A 22,904-nucleotide genomic window follows, 5' to 3' on the forward strand; every position below is an offset into this window, starting at 1 on the left:
GGAATAAGGGAGAGATATTAAAGGAAACAGAAAGAAAGAAACCAAGGAAGAAGAGATTTTTTTAGGAAGCAAGCAGTAGCTAAAGTGTTAAATATTGCTCAGGTCCAAGAAGACGAAAACCAAGAGAGTTAGTTGACTTTGGCAGTTTCAGAAGAGTCACGAGAGCAAAAGCCAAGCTATCGGGGGTTAAGGATTGGGTGGTTGGTCAGGAAAAGGAGGCCTCAAGTCCAAGGCACTCATACTCTCTAAAGCCTGGCTCTGCTCAGAAAGGCAGGGGTGAAAGAGAAGAGTGTTTCCAGAAAGGCAGCAAAGGGCAAAAGAAAAAAGTCTTTGTAAGCTGAGAGGAAAATTTACTGTGGAGGGCCTTATTGTAATACAAATGGCCCATTTAAAACAGGCCCCCATATAATGTTACTACAGCATAAGTTAGCCCTGTAAGACACTTCATTTGTTTTAACAGTTATTTCTGATCTTTTCCCAGAATAAACCCAATACTAAGGTGGCTGAGCATCTATGAGGATATTTGAGGGACTTCCCATTGGATCCTCATGAAAATCCATCATGGCAGGAACAGCCTGGATCAGGGTGCCAAGCAGCCTGCCCACTTACTCAGATCCACGGTTTACCCACAAACGCAATCCATTCATTCTGTTCTTCTGAGTCTTACATACCTGTACTATTTGAGACTTAACCTACTGAGAAGTGCTACGGATACACTTTTTTATAGAGCAGTGCCATGGGTAGCAACTACGGGCCTAACCTATGCAGCTGATACAGCAGTAGGGCCTTGAGGAAAACTGTTCCCTGGTCAGTCACTGGAAAATGACTGCCTGCTGTCACCCAGCAGTTACAGAAGTGGATTGCCTTTACAATTATGCTGTATGGTCTGAAGAGTTACAAAATCAAGATCAGGCAGATGAAAGACAAGTACTACATGGTACACAGAGGAACATACTATAGTGAGAAGAGTGGTCCTTTGGAAAATTCTTCCAATGCCCAGAAAAGCATGTGCAGGTTCTTTATTCAAATTTAAACTTAGTTAGAATGTGTACCTGGAACCCAGACTCACCATGAAGGGAATTAGCCAAAAAATATAGCGATAAAATTTATAGGTCATTTTTAATTTCCTTTACTTCTCCAGTTTTCCTGCTTTATTAGATTTTTTTCCTTAATATTACAACCATCGTCTGGGTTTCGTATTATACATGAAACTTTTGTTTCCCACGTGGTGCCCATAGTTACGCAACATCTTAGAACAGACAGCAGGAAGCACAAATAGCCTCAGCAGTTGTGTGCTATTTAGGAGAAACCCTTGTCTGAATGACATTTACTCAGAGTAGCTGGGGCTTTCCCCCATGGTGCTTTATGTCCTCAGGATGGTGATTCCATTTCTTAAGTGCGAACAGTTGTCTCTAGGAAAGGTTAGCACGTGAAACATCTGCTTTGTGAGGAAGTGGACTTGTAATATAGTAAGGTTAAACGTGTTTGGAAGAAATGTGCCGAAATCACTAATGCCGTAAAGTTTCCATATGTAGTCAATGCATGGATATGGTATAGAGCAGTGCTGTAAAATCAAAACCAAATGTTTTCAAAGGCAAGAAAAAGCAATTATTGAATGAGGTTTTGAAGGTTGCTATGCATGTGTGCAGATTCTTCAAGAACACAAACAAAAAGTCATTATATGGGTAAATTAAACCACAGTATGAAAACTAAGCAATTTGGGGCCCACTGCCCTCTATTGATAACATGTTTGTAGGTAAAAATGCATAACTTCTGGTTCATTTGAAAGAAAATTGATCCATTTAACATAAAGTGTAATGAGTAATTGTGTAAGCCTGGGGCCATTTTCATTTCATAGGGCTGATATTTTAAAAGTCTAAAATGTAAAGGACTCTTTAAGTCTGAAGCAATGAACAGAAAGTCTCAAATGGGATATTGACAAAGGACTTTATTGCTTCAAACCGGTTACTTTCATCTTAGTTTGCATTTGGTAGAAGAGGAAATGAAGTATAGCGAATATAAGCTTTGGGTGTGTTCTAGAAATACGAACGCTTCTGACCACTTGGTGTTTACATTTGAACAACAACAATCAGCCTATTGTGATTTATTTGTTTTCATTACATTCAGAATTGTTCTTAAAAAGTTATTCCATCTTATCTAGCATAATTTTTCCTTAATGAGTTTTTAAATGCAGAATTTACAGTCCAGTGAATAGTGTTCAAACTTGAAGTCCTTTGGGTCTAGGTGATTTTGCATAGAGAAATTAACTATTAGTGTGGCTTAGGAATTTAATTTTCAGATGACAGTTTGGGGAAGCATCTGTTTGTGGCAAGTTAGCTTATTCCTGATGTTTTCTGTTTCTCTTGTGTTTGAAGCAAGAGATGATATCATAGTGGTTAAGAGGCCAGACTCTAGAACCAGACTACCTAGGTTCCTAGCTTTGTGACCTTTTTTTTCTTTTGAGATATTATTGACATGTAACATTATATTAGTTTCAGGTGTATAACATAATAATTTGATATTCATATGTATTGCAAAATAATCACCACAATAAGTTTCGTTAACATTCATCACCACACATAGTTACCAATTTTTTTTCTTTCTTGTAATGAGAACTTTCAAGATCTACTCTCTAAGCAACTTTCAAGTATGTAATACAGTATTATTAACTATGGTCACCATGCTGTACATTACGCCCCCAGGACGTGCTTGTTTTATGAGCTGGGCCAGCTTGTGACGTTGAACAAGTTATTTAGCCTGCCTGTGCCTCAGTTTCATCTCATAAAGTTGTTGTGAGAATTATATGAGATGATAATCTATGTAAAGCATGAGAGCAACTGGAACTCCTAGTGGGTGCAGGCTATTATTCTTTATTTTCCTAAGGTTGCTTTTAAAAGAACAATAATGAGGGCTTCCCTGGTGGCGCAGTGGTTGGGAATCTGCCTGCTAATTCAAGGGACACGGGTTCAAGCCCTGGTCTGGGAGGATCCCACATGCCGCGGAGCAACTAGGCCTGTGAGCCACAACTACTGAGCCTGCGCGTCTGGAGCCTGTGCTCCGCCACAAGAGAGGTCGCGGTAGTGAGAGTCCCTAGCACCGTGATGAAGAGTGGCCCCCGCTTGCCACAACTAGAGAAAGCCCTCGCACAGAAACGAAGACCCAACACAGCAAAAATAAATAAATAAAAGAACAATAATGAAAAATGCCTGTGCGAGTGCTCCCTTAACGCATAATTATGTTATATTTTAACTTCCTTATTAAAATTTAATTTGAATATCTCCGCAAAGGCAGATCTATGAATTTGAGAGATCAGAATATAAAAACCAGCCGTCTATTCTTAGAGACATATCGTAGTTTTTTTCAGAATAATGGTTAGAGCCACTAGCTTTCTTTAAACTGCTGGCATGATTTTGAAGAAAAACTCAAAGTATATGAGCAAGAAGCCTATTTCAAATGAGCCAGAAATAGCCATCAGAGCAGCCCAGTGTGCTAAATAACACTGTTGAGAATTTGAGAATAATTGTCCACAAGTTAAATGTTTCATTTTTTCTCTAATAAAAATTCAAGAAATCTGAAGTTGGCAGAATACATTTTGGGGTTTTTTTTGGTGTGTTTTTTTTTGCGATATGTGGACCTCTCACTGTTGTGGCCTCTCGCGTTGCGGAACACAGGCTCCAGACGCACAGGCTCGGCAGCCATGGCTCACGGGCCCAGCTGCTCCGCGGCATGTGGGATCTTCCCGAACCGGGGCACGAACCTATGTCCCCTGCATCGGCAGGCGGACTCTCAACCACTGCGCCACCAGGGAAGCCCGGCAGAATACATTTTGAATTTTAGAAAAATTCAGTCTAGTCAACTTCTATGGAGCACTCAGTTCTTATAGAGATCTGGAAGCATCAGGTTAGGAAGGCATGGTCCAGGATCTTATGGAAGGGCCCAGAAACAGATATTTCAGCGGAAGGTGGTGAATGAGGGTGTGGGAAGGGTGTTGGAAGAAATGGCTTAATGGTGGGATTTGGTAACAGAGAGGAGTTTCTGAGGCGTAGTAAGAAACTAAAGCCAGCCTGTGGTGATTAGAGAGTGAAGGGAGGATAGGTACATACATGGGTGTTCATTCATCTAATCAATAGATAGTTACCAAGCACCTTTTAAAAGGCACTGTTCTAGGCACTGATACTACACTAAATCAATCAGTCAGTCAATCAATAGTCTCTGCCCTCATGGAGCTCACAGTCTAGTGGATAAGTTCATTAAAGTTTTAGCTAAATGGAAGGTTAACAGGTTTATGGGGAGGTTTCAGTTTGGTTTGGTTATTCTTATGACTTACACTACCTGAACCTGTTTATGGGCTGAGCTCTTTTTCAAGAACTGATGGAGTAAAAGTAGGGAGAAAGGAATAACTGGAGAAACAAAAGTTCTGAAAGAGACTGCAAGGAGGATGGAGCTTCTGTTAAAATATATTTCTTTCCACTTAGAAAGTGTAGATTTAAGAGCTTCTTTTTCCCAGGCACAGATGTAGCAGTGAAATGTTATTTGTCAGGAATTATTCTTACTCTCAATAGCCTGTAGCATCTGACCACTGCTACTTTATCACAAATAATGAGAGGACAGTGATCTTCCAATTTTCTACTACAATTATGCGTAAATGCTTATAATCTCATGAGATCTTTTACTGATAAATACCTGTGCTAGGTCTGAAATAGGAAGATTTAACAAATTGCTCTCTTAGGTAGCAAAAAAAACTTTACTCTGCTTCTAAGAGGCTTTCTTTGTGATCTCTCTCTGCTTTTGTAGTTATGCAGCCCTGATAGCAGACTGGCCTGTGGTTGTCTTGGGCATGTGCACTGTGTTCATCGTGGTCTGTGCCTTGGTTGGAGTATTAGTGCCAGAGCTTCCTGATTTCTCTGATCCATTGCTGGTAAGGAGAATTGCACCAGTAGAATCTGTTTATTTTCTTTAGCCCTCAATCATCTCAAAAGATTAAGTATTTTAAGACATGTTGCATTATGTTATTTAGTATCCCATCTGTTTTAAAAACCTTCTCAAGCCATCAGTAAGTATACAATTCTCTTTCTGAAAAGTAGAGACATGTCTGTATTCTCAGGTTCTTAAAAGGGGTCAGGTAACTTGCTCACCATCAAAAATCTGGAAATTTGCTTCTTGGTCTCCATGTTTAAACTAAAAAGTAAAAAATTGGAGAATCTGCAGACTGTAAAAACGTCTTCAAAAAGTCTTGAAGACTGAGTGTCACCTTTTTTCCCAAAGACGTTAAAGGAATTTCAGTATTACTGAGAGATTGCAGGGTCTGTTTTTAAGTAAATGTCCCTCAGAAGTGGAATAGTGAGGAAAGTATGAGCAAGGATAATGATAAACTCTTTGTAAAACACTGTTGCATGCATAACACAATTTAATTTGACCATGATTTTTTTATAACATAAAAATAAATGCCAGGTATGAATTTGGAAGAGAAGCTTCAGATAAGTTTTTTTTTCCTCTTTCCTGAGACATGTAACATACCAAAGAATCAAACTGTTTGTCACAGTAAATAGGTGATCATTATTATGTCAAGTCATCTTGTCTTAATGCAGTTCGCCTCTGGAGTAGCTGTGAGGAACGTGTATATTTTCTGTTGAAAGCTATACATCACCTTGACATTGCCTTCCCAAGCTGTTATAACTATACTTAGCCTGAAATGAAGTACACTAATGGGAATTTGTAATATTTTGCCTTAGGGTTTTGAACCAAGAGGGACTGCAATAGGCCAGAGACTGGTCACATGGAATAACATGGTGAAAAATACAGGATACAAAGCAACATTAGCAAATTACCCCTTTAAATATGCAGATGAACAAGCCAAAAGGTAATCATTTATTAACTTTTAGACAAACCACTGCTAACGAATTCCACTTTTAAACATTGCCTGAGCAAAAAGATTACATCTAAAATGTGTGGCTCAAAATCTTTGCACTGAATTTGTTGAAATTGTCATTGTCTTTTAAGATTTTGTTGTATATTAGTGAGGGTTTGGGGTTTTTCTTCCTTTTTCAGAAGTGAGAAGATTAATGTTGGCTGCTTATGTTCATTCTTCCGACAATATCAAGCGCTTCATAGGTCATGACTTTGAGGTTGTATTGTTACCAGTAGGCTTCTCAGCCTTGAAATAGTGGGGACTTGATTGAAGATCAAACTGTGTTCCATTTCAGCCATCGGGATGATAGATGGTCAGATGATCATTATGAAAGAGAGAAAAGAGAAGTTGACTGGAACTTCCACAAGGACAGCTTTTTCTGTGACGTTCCAAGTGAGTGGCTTCGTAGATGACAAACCTTTCAGAGTTTCCTGGGATTGAACATGATTGATAACCTAGACTGTCAAGAGTAGGTGGCTGGTCACACAGCTTCACTGTTTCTATCGTGCTTAAAGGGGTTTTAGCCTAATTAACTTGTAATTTTACTTCTCTAGGTCAGTCAACCACTAATCTGAATTTAGTTACCTAAAATTAAAAATTAATGAGAGATGACTGAGTTATATTCGGTTTTAAGAAAGATATAAATCTTATAAAATTCTTGACCTTGCCCCAAATCTCAACACATTTAAAAAATTCCTTGTACATTTTTTGGATTGAACCCTGACATAATCTACAGTATTATCAAAAATTTATATCTACATTGTTGATTCATTCAAAAAGCCTATATTAATAGCCTTCTTGTGCCAGCCTTGTCATTAGACATTACAGGTAGCGAGATGAACAAAATAAAGTCCAGAGGTCCAAAGCTTGAATGCCTCAGGGACCTAGCTCATATATGAATGAGAAAAGTGAGCTGGGTTAAGAATGCAGGAAGTGATGGTGATTGAGGAGAATGCAGCAGAATGTGACCTTGAAAAAAAAAAAAAAACGAGGGCCCAAAGATTGTAAGAAATTCCCAGAGGCCAGGAATCCAGATTTCAATGTGGAATCACCAGATCTCTAAATGTTGGCAGCAAATTCACGAAATAAAATTCGCTGTAGCCTAGAGTCAGCCTGGTCTCTGTGCAGCTGCCAGGAAGGAGTAGTTCACGGCCTCAAGGAAACATGTGTCAGTTTGAAAGTCATTGATTAGCCCTCATGGTTACGGATGAGGAATTGCAATAACTCCAGTTTCTGATTAAGTGAATATTAACATTGAAGCTCTTCTGGTTTCACCTTTTTGTTGTTGTTGTTGAAAATCCTTCTAAAATTTGTTTTTTCCCTATCTTCTTAGATCACTAGAGGACCTGATTGGGTCTTTGATGTTTCTAGATCTTGTCAATCCTCAGGGTCTTTATTTGTCTTGAAGACAAGAGTTTACTAAAGAAAACTTCGTGACCCTGAAGTTTTTCATGTAATAAAGCTTTATTCATAAATTTGCAAATTGATTTTCTTTGTCAGCACCATTAGGCATTTTAGATCCTATAAAATGAATCTACTCTGTTTCAGTTGGTTCATATTAATTTTTTTTAATGGCTGAGGAAGCAGAAACAGTACTTACTGAGCACCCGTTTTTCAGTACCTCATTTAATTCTCACACCTATTTGGGAAAGTGTTGCTGTCTTTATTTTACAGATGAGGAACCAAACCGAGGCTCAGAAAAGTTGTTAGTTGCCTAAGATCATCCAGCTAGTAGATGACAGAACCTGGTTACACCCAGTTCTAACTCTAAAGACCATGCTCCTTCCAGGATATCACACAGCCTCCCTTATTCGGAAATATATTTTGTATTAGTATAATTTTCAAAATGTTTTTTCTAGAACTCTGAACACTCAACCAGAATGAGGAGTAGGTCTGCGATCCTGGCCAGCGTTCTGTGTTTAGTTGACTGTTTTTAGTGCTTTTAAGCTGATCACTTGCCGTCTTTGCTCTCTAGTTAGCTGCCAAAGAGAACATCCTTATAATCCATTCTTGATACTCCCTGGTGCACCATTCTTTGATTTTATATACCATTGGGGTGATGTGTTGTGAAATTAGGAGGGAGGCGTTCAGTTGATTTTCTGCTGAAAGTTCCTATGGGTTGCTCTTCCTAATTACAGTCTGATCAGAACTAGATATGTTACATAACTTCTACGATTTTTAAGATATAGTGAGTAGACAAAGGCTTTGAGCTAAAGTAATGTTCTAGCGTTACTCTTTAAAATTTTTTTACATTTTTCTCCTGGAGTTTAATGAAAGACAGGATTCCCTACTGCTAATGAATTCCCAGGTGGTTTCCCAGTTTGAATTCTTTCTGAACGCAGAGTCTTCTGAAATAAATGAATAATTTATAACCCTTTTTCTTTTTTCTCCTATCACCAGGTGACCGATATTCCAGAGTAGTATTTACTTCAGCTGGAGGGGAGACATTGTGGAATTTACCTGCAATTAAATCAATGTGCAATGTAGATAATTCAAGGGTATGTAAAGTAAAACTGAAATATGTTTAGCACAAATAAGGTTATACTTTTGAAACTCCTTTTACTGCTGACCCTGGTGCCTGATCAGATGAAAGCACTCAAGTGGCTTACCTACCGAGGAGTAAACACCAGCAGAGTGGCTTCGCATTCTTTCGGATCCCAGGATCAAAGTGTCTCTGCTTCCCCACCTTTAAAACAAACCATCTTCCTTAATAAAGAACTCTTTTTCTTTCCCACTCATGTTTTTGTCCATGATAGTCTTTTGTATTATTTCACAGCTTATTTCCTTTCAGGATAATAGTTAAGCCTTTTTTTTTTCTTCTTTTGTTGTATTTTATCTTCCTAATCTAGTTTCATTGTTCACTCCGTTTTCCCCCTGAGGCGATTGTCAGCATCTTAATTATGCAATGAAATGCTCACCTTTCTGGCAATCAATGGGTCCTTTGGGCCGATGACCTCAAAGGAAAATTTAGGGCACAGGCTGGGAAAGGGGACAGGAAAGGGCATAAATACAGTATCTATGGAAATGGCCAAAGTAATCCAATCCAGATTGTTCTGAACTCTAAACACCTTGCTGCTTTACAAGACAGAAAGATGCAAGAAGACAGCACCAGAAAGTGTAAAGTCACCTACCGAGCTTGGAAGAGCTGTCAATTTCTTGTGTTCAGAGGTAGTTTCTCCAAGTAGAAACTGCTGTCTGATGTCACTAATGGCCTTGCCCAAGCACAGTAACCAGGTAGAAAAGGAACTCGTGTTCTTAGCATAATTCTAAAATGTAAAATCACTGGTCAGTTGAAAATCTAATCACATGCCCTGCTGAGAGCTAGACTGACAATCCAGTGCAATGACCTGTTCTATCAACAGGGCTTCTTAATGGAACAGGAGGTAGAAAGGACTCTTTGAGATAACCCACAGACCAGCATCTCATTGTGCTGATATAAGTACGTTCTGAGAACTGAGTGGCTTACCCAGATCTCCTGACTTTATTCTTCATTCTGAAAGGCTCTTTATATATTTTGACAATAACTTTTGCATTGATTAGGATATCGGGATTTTCTGTGAGTGACATCTTGTCTCTGTGCATCTCCAAATAGACCGAAGTCGCAAACTATCTGTAAACAACCCAAAGTTGCTTCATCAGTGGTCAAGTTTTATTTGTCATATTTTCTTCTGTTCTACAGCTACCAGTAGGTTATCTAGAAGCTATGAACATACTTCTTGTTGTGGGTTACAACCCTTCTCATATAGAGAGTTAACTCCACAGTAGTGTGTATGTAGAGCACTTGCGATGTGCAAGGCTTTATGCTGGGTGCTTTACTTCTCTCACGATGGACCTGTGACCTTGGAATAACACCATTTTTTTTTTATTGGAGTAAAACTGCTTTACAATGTTGTGTTAGTTTCTGCTGTACGATGAAGTGAATCAGCTATATGTATACATGTATCCCCTCCCTCTTGGACCTCCCTCCCCCTCTCCCCCACCGTCTAGGTCATCACAGAGCACCAAGCTGAGCTCCCTGTGCTATACAGCAGGTTCCCACTAGTTATCTGTTTTGATGCATTTGCAAAATTTAGGCTATCGAAAAGAATAGCTATCTGCTTGTCTGAGTTTTTTTTCCTACTGGGCTCATAATAAGGATTGGATAGCTGTGAGTTCAAGTCTGTAATCCCTGGCAAGAACGTAACAATTTGTGATCCTCTTGTGAAAATTTGAGGAACAGACCCAAGACACGTACATCTGAATGAATGGTCAAGCCAATTGTAGTTCCACACCAATAAATGAATAAACAGAATCAAGGCCCCAAATACTACCTCAAGGAGCATGGTTGTAATTTTAACTTTTTAAATGAAATACTTTTTTGCCAGTTGCAAATGCCCTTGTATTCTAGTCTCAAACTCTACTATGAACCCAGAATAACATATGTTTCTCATAGAGATAATGTATTCAGTGATATCTTAAATAATAACTATTGGTCAACAGTTTAGATTTCAGATTATTACTGTACTTTTCTGAGTCTCCCAGCTCAAGACCCTTTGAGGATTTTTATTTGTTACGGCGGTTTGAGCAAAATGTGTCCTGAGGCTACTTGGCAGTCTTTCCCTTTTTTCCCCCCTCAAATCCTAGCTATTGTACCTAACCACTTAGTTATTAACAACTATCAAGTTGAATGGGACACACACCAAATGGTACAGAGCAGACGAGCTTAATTGTTGGTGGGTTGACTCCAGAAAGCATCTGGTAATCAGTGTAATGTCACGAGACCAGGTCTTCCAGTGGCCGCCTGCCTGTGTTGATAATACGTTGAGTTCAAATTCCAGATCCCATTTAAATTACATGCCACTTACACTCATAGTTCAGATGCGCGCTGGTTTCCAGAGTGAAGAGCTTCTGTTTCTGATGCTCGTCTACCTCCTCACAGAAATGCTTGGGTCTTTTTTTAGACTCTTTCAAAAGGAGCCTCAGTTGACTCCCCTGATCTCCTTCACTACTTTTTTCTGCACTTTGACATTCCTACGGGACACACTGGCAGAGAGTCATTAGTAACAAAGAAGTGTGTGTGTCTCTAATCTTGACTCTGCTGGAAGCCCTTTACCCTATTTCTTAGTCTTTGCATAGTGTAGATGTTGGAGCTCAGAGGAATCAGCTTGTAGAAGGGATTTGGTGACTAAGACCCATTTTACTCGGGTAGCTTTTGTGGACAGCTGGAATGTCCCCCTCACACGCTTAAAGGACCCCAGAAATGTGTTTCCTGATGCTTGTTTTAAAGAGAGCTGTGGAGCCCTTGCTTTCTTCTTCCTCTCTAGGCTCCCTTCAACTTTTAGTACATGAGGAACTTGGTCACGTGGGAAAGGAGTGTCTAGCAGTTGATTGAACCTGGTATTAAGGGCTTAATTTTCTTCCCTTTTTTCTTCCCTTAGCTTCTTAACATATCTCCAACTTGGCCATTAGTTTTGAAAGTTAAGGTATCATTTAAAACCCTGCTGGTTTCTTCTTTTTCTCTCCTCTTCCTTTACTCTTATTTGAAGCCAACTCCACCCCTGCTACTATCTAACTAGGGAAGTGTGCAAAGACGTGTTATCACCACATAAGCAAAATGATCCCTAAAATTCCTGTTTGCGAATACCTAGAATGAAAAGGGCATTCCTCATAAGAGTTGCAAGAAATTGCTCTTGTTAACTCCATCCTTATTTTTATAAACTTCAAAGATTTTTAAATCATTCCTGTCAATCCCCTTTCCCAAGAATATGGCAAAGATGCAGCTGCCTTCTGCATAAAGATACACCTGCTTGCCAAGCTCCTCAAGCCCCACAATATAAAATATGACTCTGTGTTGAGTTATCTCAGTCCCAGATGACTAAGTTGTGCCGTTATCCCATCGCACTTACAGACCTTGGCACTCTGTCCACAGGTTCACATAGACCCTTACGCATAATATGCTGCTTCTCATGTTGAATTGTAACGGTTTGTTTTCTTGTCTGATTTCCCTGCCTCACTGTGAGCCACTTGAGGGCAGGACCACTTTGCCTTATTTGTCTTGATAGGTGCTCAATAAATATTTTTCCTTCTGGATGGATGGATGGATGGATGGATGGATGGATGGATGGGGACATACTCCCTGAAAGCCTAGACAATCCTTGAGCTCCATTCCTTTAGATACAGGGCACTGGCATCCAACTCAGGATAAATGTCTTCTCTCTGTCCTTATTTCTTACCCTGTAAAAGAGTCCTCAGAAACTGTTTTCCAAAGGTTGTACATCAGCCATCACCTTTGAATGTGAGGACTGGCCCTCCAGAGGCTCATTAGCATTTATTTTTGATAGCAGCCATCAAAGTAGTATTTGGTCTGTGTTTGTCGTGTCCAACTTTTAAATCTTTGGTCAGATACACACATAAAAAACCCCTGCAGTTCTTTGAAAGGGTTATTCAAGGACAGAATTCTGTGCTTTCATTTCCAGTTTTAGCTGGCAACCCTATTTCCTTTATCTTTGGCTTTTGGTTATTTGAGCAAGTACAAATATGGTCCTTCTAGCTGATAGTGGGTTTCGTAATGGATACAGTTCATTTTCTTCCATCTGAAAACTGTCAGACATTGGGGTTGCGTTACCTTTCTTTCAGTTCACCAGGCTGACCCCAGGGACTTGCCTGTTATTCCTTTGTGGGGTAAACCTGGTTATCTGAGAGATGCTATTCCAGGGTTTCCTATTATTTATTAGGTGGTTCAGTTTCCCCTGAGTTAGCACATGTGAATATTTTAACCTAGAAACAATTAAATATTAATTATCCTATTTTATGAAATGTCAAGTAATTATCGCTCTTTAAAAATGAGCTTAAAAATTAAACCTTTGTTAAGATCAACATTATTTTAGTACACTTGTATAATAACCCTTTGACTCATTTTTCTTTACCCCCAATAGAGTATCTTAAAAAAAAAAAAAACACCCAACTTTTTATTATGGAAATTTTCAAACAGAGGCAATAGTAGAATGAATCCCTATGTTCAGGTCACCCAACTTCGGCAATTCACAATACGTGGCCAATCTCCTTTCATCTACACCTTGCCCCTGCAGAATAAGTCCCAGTAACGTGTCTTCATAGCCAAGTTATAAGTAACTTGGTTCTTGGATAAGTCTAAGTTCTAAAGAGGTGAATTGTGCCAGCTTCTCTTCTACTTTGAGAAAATATTTCAACACGTGATTGATAAAGCCTACTTCAATAAAAGGGAAAGGGTGGTTTTAATCTTATTAGAAAAAAAAGAATACTCATGCCCTTCTTGAACTTTGGAGTTTCTTCCCTGGAACAACCTTTGGTAAATAGAGATGAGGGAAAGTGATAGGAGTGGGTCGTCTTTAGCCCTGGCACTTCCGGAGAAGTCTCTGGACAGGCTCAAGAGCAGGGGGGTATTTCTTATTCTCACCCTCAGGGAAGAGGGGCCATTTGTAACTTACAGATTTTTAAGATGATGGGATTGTGCAGGCTTCACTCTAATCTTAGCAATGCCAGCTTTGACATTGGAACAAATTTCAATTTTCTATAACAAGAACAGCCATAAGAAGGAAAGCCTTCTCCAGAAATAGTGTTCTAAATGAAATACTATCCACGTTAAATCCAGAATTGTTATACTTACTAATATGCAGCAGACCCCTGTTTACCAAAACAGAACATTCCCCAAAAGGGGGAGTTAGCCAACTTGAATAAACTTTGAAAGATGTGGAAGAAATAATTAAATTCCTATTGAAGTATTTTATTACTTGTGTATGTTTATTTAAAATCATATATATGTATATATATATATATATACACACATATAATTTTAATTTAGAAACATTTTCCCCCTCTACTCATGTATCAGGAAACAATTTTATTCCAGGTTTTTCATGCGTCTTTGGCATCACTGCTTCTGATATTACCAGAATCACTTTTTTGAGTCTGACCGTTATCTAGAGACTATCATCTTTGCCTCCAAGTTGATTGAAATATAGTACCTTTGTCACCAAAAATTTCACGCTGATTACCAGAAATTTTAGGCAAAGCCACAAATTCGTTTTATATATCAATTGGGCAATTGTTCTCTTAATTAATCCCATAGGTAGACATACATAAGCTTCACAGCCTATCCACTTTATTGCTTTTTAAAGTGACTTTGAAAAGGCTTGTTTACTAAAGAGGTGTTAATTTTACCTCCTTTTTGAAACCAAACTGGCATTGATTGAAATTGTTTCACACTTGTATGTCATCCCCAAATAGGAGTTCGTTGTTCAAAATGAAGTAACCTAGTGAGCCTTCTGCAGCAGAAGAGAGCAGATCTGGGGGGAAAACTCACCTTGTGTTCAAACTGGTACCTAATTCAGAGGATGATTCTATAACTTCTGTAACTTTCCTGTCCCTCAAGGCCACCGTCATTCAGACCTTTCTGTGAACTGATTTTAAACGTCAGTTCTTCCGCGTGTCTCTGTCTCTGCAGATCAGATCTCATCCCCGGTTTGGTGATCTGTGCCAGAGGACCACGGCTGCTTCCTGCTGCCCCAGCTGGACGCTGGGGAACTACATCGCTATTCTGAACAACAGATCATCCTGCCAGAAAATCGTCGAGCGAGACGTTTCTCATACCTTGAAGCTACTTCGGACCTGCGCCAAACACTACCAGAACGGTACCCTGGAGCCAGACTGCTGGGACATGGCGGCCCGGAGGAAGGACCAGCTCAAGTGCACCAACGTGCCACGGAAATGTACCAAGTACAACGCTGTGTACCAGATCCTCCACTACTTGGTGGATAAAGACTTTATGGCCCCAAAGACAGCCGACTACAGACCCGCTTTAAAGTACAGCATGCTCTTCTCGCCCACAGAGAAAGGGGAGAGTATGATGAACATTTACTTGGACAACTTCGAAAACTGGAACGCTTCTGACGGCGTCACCACCGTCACCGGGATTGAGTTTGGGATCAAACACAGCTTGTTTCAGGATTATCTTCTGATGGATACTGTGTATCCTGCCATCGCCATCGTGATCGTCCTTTCGGTCATGTGTGTCTACACCAAGTCCATGTTTATCACTCTGATGACCATGTTCGCCATCATCAGTTCCTTGATTGTGTCCTATTTTCTCTACCGCGTGGTGTTTAACTTTGAATTTTTCCCTTTTATGAACCTCACCGCACTCATTATTTTGGTGGGCATTGGAGCGGATGACGCTTTTGTCCTGTGTGATGTCTGGAACTACACCAAATTTGACAAGCCTCACGCGGAAACCTCCGAGACAGTGAGCATCACGCTGCAACACGCCGCCCTCTCCATGTTCGTCACCAGTTTTACCACAGCGGCTGCCTTTTACGCTAACTATGTGAGCAATATCACAGCCATCAGATGCTTTGGGGTATATGCGGGGACAGCTATACTGGTGAATTACGTTCTGATGGTCACCTGGCTTCCGGCCGTGGTTGTCCTGCACGAGCGGTATCTTCTCAATATCTTCAGCTGCTTCAAGAAGCCCCAGCAGCAAATATACGATAACAAAAGCTGCTGGACGGTGGCCTGTCAGAAGTGCCACAAAGTCCTTTTTGCCATTTCAGAAGCGTCTCGAATTTTTTTTGAAAAAGTATTGCCGTGCATCGTCATTAAGTTTCGCTACCTATGGCTGGTCTGGTTCCTGGCCTTAACTGTGGGCGGGGCCTACATCGTCTGCATAAACCCAAAGATGAAGCTGCCCTCTTTGGAGCTGTCCGAGTTCCAGGTGTTCAGGTCGTCCCACCCTTTTGAACGTTACGACGCCGAGTACAAAAAGCTTTTCATGTTCGAGCGCGTCCACCACGGAGAGGAGCTCCACATGCCCATCACGGTCATCTGGGGTGTGTCCCCAGAAGACAATGGCAACCCCCTAAACCCTAAGAGCAAAGGGAAGCTGACCTTAGACAGCGGCTTTAACATCGCCAGCCCAGCTTCCCAGGTCTGGATTTTGCAGTTCTGTCAAAAACTGAGAAATCAGACATTCTTTCACCAGACTGACGAACAGGACTTCACCAGCTGCTTCATTGAGACCTTCAAGCAGTGGATGGAAAACCAGGACTGCGATGAGCCTACCCTGTACCCGTGCTGCAGCCACTGGAGCTTCCCCTATAAGCAAGAGATTTTCGAACTGTGCATCAAGAGAGCCATCATGGAGCTAGAGAGGAGTACGGGCTACCATTTGGATAGCAAAACCCCAGGGCCGAGGTTTGATATCAATGATACCATCAGGGCAGTCGTGCTAGAGTTCCAAAGCACCTACCTCTTCACACTGGCTTATGAAAAGATGCATCAGTTTTATAAAGAGGTGGACTCGTGGATTTCCAACGAGCTGAGTTCTGCACCCGAGGGCCTCAGCCACGGCTGGTTTGTCAGCAATCTGGAGTTCTATGACCTCCAGGACAGCCTCTCCGATGGCACCCTCATCGCCATGGGGCTCTCGGTGGCCGTGGCCTTTAGCGTGATGCTGCTTACAACTTGGAACATCATCATAAGCCTTTATGCCATCATTTCGATCGCCGGAACTATATTTGTCACCGTTGGTTCTCTCGTCCTGCTGGGCTGGGAGCTAAACGTTTTGGAGTCGGTCACTATTTCGGTTGCGGTCGGCCTGTCTGTAGACTTTGCCGTCCATTATGGGGTTGCTTACCGCTTGGCCCCGGACGCCGACCGAGAAGGGAAGGTGATCTTCTCTCTGAGCCGCATGGGCTCTGCCATCGCCATGGCCGCTCTCACCACCTTCGTGGCTGGGGCCATGATGATGCCCTCCACGGTTCTGGCTTACACCCAGCTGGGCACCTTCATGATGCTCATCATGTGTATCAGCTGGGCTTTTGCCACCTTCTTTTTTCAGTGCATGTGCCGGTGCCTTGGGCCGCAGGGCACCTGTGGTCAGATTCCTTTACCCAAAAAACTCCAGTGCAGTGCCTTCTCCCACACCTTGTCGACAAGTCCTGGTGACAAGGGACAAAGCAAGACACACACTGTGAATGCTTATCACTTAGATCCCAGGGGCCAAAAAGCTGAAATGGAGCATGAGTTTTACGAATTAGAACCTCTGGCAGCCCACAGCTGTATGGCCTCCGAGAAGACCACTTATGAAGAGACCCACATCTGCTCTGAATTTTTCAGCAGCCAGGCAAAGAAGTTAGGGATGCCTGTACACACAACTTACAACAGCGAACTCAACCAAAGCACCAAAAATGAAGCCAGCTCTGCCTTGTTGCAGCCCTGTCTTGAACAGCACACCATGTGTCACTTCTTCTCTCTGAATCAGAGATGTAGCTGCCCAAATGCCTACCAACCTTTGAAATATGGCCTGCCGTCTTGCCAGCAGATGGGTGACTGCTTGTGCCACCAGTGCGCTCCGACTGCCAGCAGCTTCATGCATGTCCAGAACGGCCTGGCCCCTCTGAAGGCTGCACACCAAGCCCCCGAGGGCTTCGTGCATCCCATCCCACACATCCACCACTGTCCCTGCCTACAGGGCAGAGTGAAACCTCCTGGAATGCAGAATTCTCTGCCCAGGAGTTTTTTCCACCACCCGGGTCAGCACATTCAGGCCCAAGAAAAACTCGGTAAGACCAGCGTACACAGTCTTCAGAGCCTAGAAGAGCAACTTCCAAAGATGGCAGAGATGTCGTCATTGGTCTGCAGAAGTGCTGGAGCTTCACACAAAGCATGCTGTGCTCCTGAGACGCACCAAAGGGGACTCTGTAAAAACAGAGACATCGGGAACGTGGAGGGCAGTGGAGGGGCTGCAAACAAGGACTCCAGTTCAGTGAGTCCGACCGACAAGGCAGAAAGGCAAGTGGAGCCAGGCCTGTCACAGACTGATGTCATCGTAAACTCAGAACACTTGAGTCAGAATGAACCCCAATTCATCTTTAACCATTTAATGGGGGAGGCTGGTTATAGGTCCTGCCCAAACAATCCACAAAATCGTGGCAGGATTGTGAGAGTTAAGTGCAGTTCTGTGGACTGTCAAATACCAAACATTGAAGCCAACGTGCCTGCTGTATTAACACACTCGGAACTTTCTGGCGAAAGTTTGTTAATAAAAACACTTTAATAAATATTGTATTAAACCAATGCCTCAATTGTTCCTTTGAAATGAAAGTAAAATCCAGAAGTTTAGAAAGGGAGTCCAAAACTACAGGAACAAGCATGTTTAACTTTGTCAAAAACCATGAGATATTTTCAGATTCCGTAAGAACAATCAACAAACTCACTTATCTAATAAGCGTTAGCCATTTGGGATTTTATATTTTCAAAAAGTACAGTTGTTTTTTTACATTTATACCCAGCTTGAAAAGTTATTGTCTCTTTCTCTCCACCCTCTCACAGCAGTGAGTCAGAGATTTAGAGCTTGAACTATCTAGAACTTTCATTTCTCCCTGGCAGTTGTATTTACCTGGTACCCTTATTCTGGTGCCTTTGTTTGTCAGTAATAAGGACTTTTGATGGCTCCAAACAAACACTGATTTTAAGAGAGCTACTTCAGTTGGGCTCCAGTAACTAAACAACATGAAAATTTCTATTTTTAGTGAGGCTTCATTCAGAAATGAATCGCCAAGCATTTGAATAGTGCATTCCACCTGTCTGCACAGGTAGACTTTACATGAAGCCAATGACCCATTTATATCTAAATTGGTATCTTTTGTCCACATTAGCCAAAATGTATAGTTGTTCCATGGTTACATTTATTCACCCAGGAATCATGGGCACCATCTTGTGTCAGGCGACAGTGATGTTAGTGTCACAGAAGAGAAAGCACAGATGAAGCGAGGTGATTACCTGAAATTGTGCTACATTTCTTAAGATAAGTTGCGTCTTGACAAAGAGAGCCCCAGGTCAGATGAGCCCCAGCCCCCTGAAGCAGTCAAAATAGAGGAACTTGTTCTACGCAGGTTTGTTTCCATGTCTGCCCCTCAGGGGATGTGTTCAGACGGCTGCTTTCTCCTGGGTTCAAGTGTCTTAGGATGTGCACGGATGATTTTACTGGGCAACTAACACCTGGAAATGCTGAGCCTGCAGCCAGCATCTTAAATGACACTCATACGTCTTGTATTAGCTCAAGCTCCTTGAGCTGTTGGAGCACACTTTCTGGGTAATTCTTCAGATGACATAGCCTCCTTACAGCGTGTCATCTGATACTGTGTGCATTCCTGCCCCAGACAGGGAGAGTTCCACTGCATTCTTCTTCCTTCTGGGAAGTTTGGTCCTCTGAAGAATATTGGAGGGAATATTTCTAAATACAACGTTCTTTCCAAAAGTTATTTTCTAAGGATGGTTTTCCAACTTAGATCTGCGTGTTATTCAGGACCTGAAAACAACTGTCAAGAGTTGGGAGGGTGGGCTTCCCTGGTGGTGCAGTGGTTAAGGATCCGCCTGCCAATGCAGGGGACACAGGTTCAAGCCCTGGTGGGGGAAGATCCCACATGCCGCGGAGCAACTAAGCCCGTGCACCACAACTACTGAGCCTGTGCTCTAGAGCCTGCGAGCCACAACTACTGAAACCCATGCACCTAGAGCCCGAGCTCTGCAACAAGAGAAGCCACCGCAATGAGAAGCCCGCGCACCGCAACGAAGAGTAGCCCCCGCTCGCCGCAACTAGAGAAAGCCGCGCACAGCAACAAACACCCAACGCAGCCAAAAAGAAATAATAATAAATAAAATAAATATTTAAAAAAAAAAGTTGGAAGGGGTCTTGTGATTCATTGACTCCAACCCACCTGCACCAAACCACATTTCCGTTAAGTAGCTTTCCAGCTTTTGCTTGAATACTTCAGTGACAAGAAACTTACTACCTGACTACCCTGGGTGAACTCAACTCTGTTGTCCTGTAGTTCTTCTACACTGTTTGGCCCTCATTCTGTTCTCTGAAGTGAAAACACACATCTTTCATCTCTCTGCCAGATGACATCCCTAAAGCGATTTGAAAACAGTAATCATGTCCTCCCACTAACATCCCCAGTTCACTCAACTGTTCTTCTCATGACCAGGTTTTAGGCATTTCAAACACTGACTGAGCAATTATGGTCTCTGGATAAATAAGGTTATCAAACTCCCTGCCCAAGTGTGGTACCCAAAACAAGACTCCAGTACAACACAGGAAGGAGGACCAGCCCCAGGGAGACAGGATGGTACTTCTGGTAGTTCACTTAGAGATGGAAATAACTTTTGGCTCAAGCCTTATAGCTGCCTCTCATGCAGCTTCAAGGAAACTCAACCCACTAGGTCTCTCCCACACATACTGCTGCTAAGCTGTCTCTTCGGACCAGTTCCTTTGTAACCCCGACGTTCGGGATCATATGTGCATCCCTAGTGCACTGAATTCTTTTTTTTTTTTTTTTTTTTTTGGGGGCACGCAGGCCTCTCACTGTTGTGGCCTCTCCCGTTGCGGAGCACAGGCTCTGGACGCGCAGGCCCAGCGGCCATGGCTCACGGACCCAGCCACTGCGCGGCATGCGGGATCCTCCCGGACCAGGGCACGAACCCACATCCCCTGCATCGGCAGGCGGACTCTCAACCACTGCGCCACCAGGGAAGCCCTTCTTTTTTTTAAAAAAAATGGATTTATTGGAGTATAATTGCTTTACAGTGGTGTGTTAGTTTCTGCTGTATAACAAAGTGAATCAGCTATACGTATACATGTATCTCCTTATCTCCTCCCTCTTGCATCTCCCTCCCACCCTCCCTATCCCACCCCTCTAGGTGGTCACAAAGCACCGAGCTGACCTCCCTGTGGTGCACTTAATTCTGTTAGAAAAAATCCAAGGAAGAGAAGGGAACACTTGAAAATAGGACTCACAATCCCTAACACTAGATTCTTTGTTTTTCTTCTGAAATGTGTAAACATAAAGTTGGCCAGTGAAAATGTAGTGACCCAAAATTTGTTTGTTTTATTTTTTGTTTTTTGCTTTTTATTTTTATTTTTTTTACTGAGCATGGACACAGATTGAATTGAAGGGCAAAGGAGAAGCAAACTTCTTTCCAGAGAGTCCAACCTGAAAGACTTTCAGGTGAGCTGTCATTTCATTTAGAAAATAAAAACTGGAGTGAAAGGGACCCAGGAGGAGGAGAGAAGTCCTTTGTCTTCTCCCTTGGGCCTCAGTCCTGTGCTGCTCCTGACCTGCTCTGCACCTGCTCTGGTTCCAGGATGCCAGGGGACGCTGTCTTCCCTCCCACCCCCCACCCCTTCTGCTTAATTACCCTCAACCTTGACTGTGGCGGGAACCTTTCCACACTGATTTCATCTACTGACTTTGGACTTGAATTTGACTGTATTTTTCATGCAGGAATTTTCTAGAGAATTTGTTACCTGGGACTAGAAAGCTTTTTTAAAAATATTATTCCTCATTGCTGGGCAGCAAAGGATCACTATTTCTAGCTCTGTTTCACAAAGACATTTCATCCATTGTCCTAGAGGGACTGCAAAGCAGAGAAGAGGCTAAATTGTAGTAGGGGAAAAGAGTCCTTTCACTGTGAAATATTTGTAACTTGAAGGGTATTTGCTTATGAAAAGGATGTTCTTACTCTCTGTTACTGCAGCAGAACACACCTCTGAGGTTCCATTCCATGTTACCAAGTTTGTTCCAGACTTCTTCCTTGCAAGGTCACTTTTTTGCGGGCCTCTCAGTGCCGAGGTCTCTCCCGTTGCGGAGCACAGGCTCCGGACGCGCAGGCTCAGCGGCCATGGCTCACGGGCCCAGCCGCTCCGCGGCATGCGGGATCTTCCCGGACCGGGGCACGAACCCGCATCCCCCCATCGGCAGGCGGACTGCCAACCACTGCGCCACCAGGGAAGCCTGCAAGGTCACTTTTTAAATCCCTACTTGATTGAAAAGTGTAATAGGCCAAGAGCACAAAGTTTTTCACAGAGAAGAGCTGTATTGTTTGAAATAAACTATTCAAACAATTTTGAATCGTTTATTCAAACCTATTTTTTTCCTTTTTTTTTCTTGCAAGATAATATACACAGCCTCATCTGTGTAATATTCATTTCTTGCGTATAATTGCTATAAAATGCACATCCTCCTAAAACAACGTCCTTTAAAGTTTGCTAAGCTGTTATTATATTAAATTTCATTACGATAATCTTTGCCCCAGCCTTAATCATTCCCAATTTTAAAACTTTTGCAACGGGTGATTTGAAGAGTAGTTTTACAAATGTGGTCTTACAGGAGATTAGGAAGTGTTCCTCGTTCACATAGTCTCACATGGAAACCATCTCTCTGCCAGGGGTTAGGACGGATTCTGAAGGAAATATGAGGAAACAATGAGTTTGAAAACAGCTGTGTCTTTTCTCTTTAATGAGGAGAGTCATTTTAGAAGAAAAAGTTAAGCCTATGGTAAAAAAAAAAATCCAAAGACTCCATTGGGTTTTTTTCATAAGATTCAGACATAATCATGAAAATAGAAATTTGTTGAATCTCCAGAGGAGATTTTTTTTTTTTAATGCAGAGAGAACTATCGTGTTCAAATACCCTTTATAACCTGGTGGATATTTCCAAAATGTTTACTGGCATTTAGTTTATCTCTAGTTGTTATGTTAAATCTACAGTGTTTTTTTTATAAAACAGCCACTTTCATTAATGTTTAATTTCGTACACTAAGAAGTTTCCTATCTTTGCATTAAATATACAGGAAAAAAAGATAAGTAATGTATATCCATGGTTGATTAGTGGAATCTTGTGCCTTTTATTCTTAACAATATTTTAACTGCCCTAATTTTGGATTTTTCATGGGAAAAAAGTGTCGTTTCTCTTTTCATCGGCTTTTGAAACCACAGCACGCACACATAAAAACAACTCATTAAGTAACCAAAATCAACACAGTTTCTTTCAACTCCCCTAATCCATCAGTTAGAACATGAACTTGACAACACAAGTGCCAACTAGGACATGGTTTCCTAACTCAGCAGAGCCTAATGGATGTTTGCTGCCCATAAGTCTGACTTACTGAGATTGGGGGCACGAGAGTGCTGTATGAA

General features: G+C 41.8%; 1 protein-coding gene across 6 annotated transcripts in view; it reads left to right on the forward strand.

Moving 5' to 3' along the window:
* The window catches only part of DISP1 (dispatched RND transporter family member 1), a 204,021-nt gene extending 186,040 nt beyond the window's left edge, over positions 1–17,981 (forward strand). For 5 of the 6 annotated variants that reach the window (XM_060300039.1, XM_060299961.1, XM_060299931.1 and 2 more), the window contains 5 exons: positions 4,795–4,918; positions 5,733–5,860; positions 6,204–6,301; positions 8,309–8,406; positions 14,370–17,981. In XM_060300039.1, the coding sequence (XP_060156022.1) occupies positions 4,795–4,918; positions 5,733–5,860; positions 6,204–6,301; positions 8,309–8,406; positions 14,370–17,981 (4,060 nt within the window). The remainder of the gene's footprint in view (positions 1–4,794; positions 4,919–5,732; positions 5,861–6,203; positions 6,302–8,308; positions 8,407–14,369) is intronic. The other variant, XM_060300012.1, reaches the window with a different exon arrangement.
* Positions 17,982–22,904: the final 4,923 nt, after the last annotated feature.

Source organism: Globicephala melas, chromosome 1, assembly GCF_963455315.2.
Source record: "Globicephala melas chromosome 1, mGloMel1.2, whole genome shotgun sequence".
NCBI lineage: Eukaryota > Metazoa > Chordata > Mammalia > Artiodactyla > Delphinidae > Globicephala > Globicephala melas.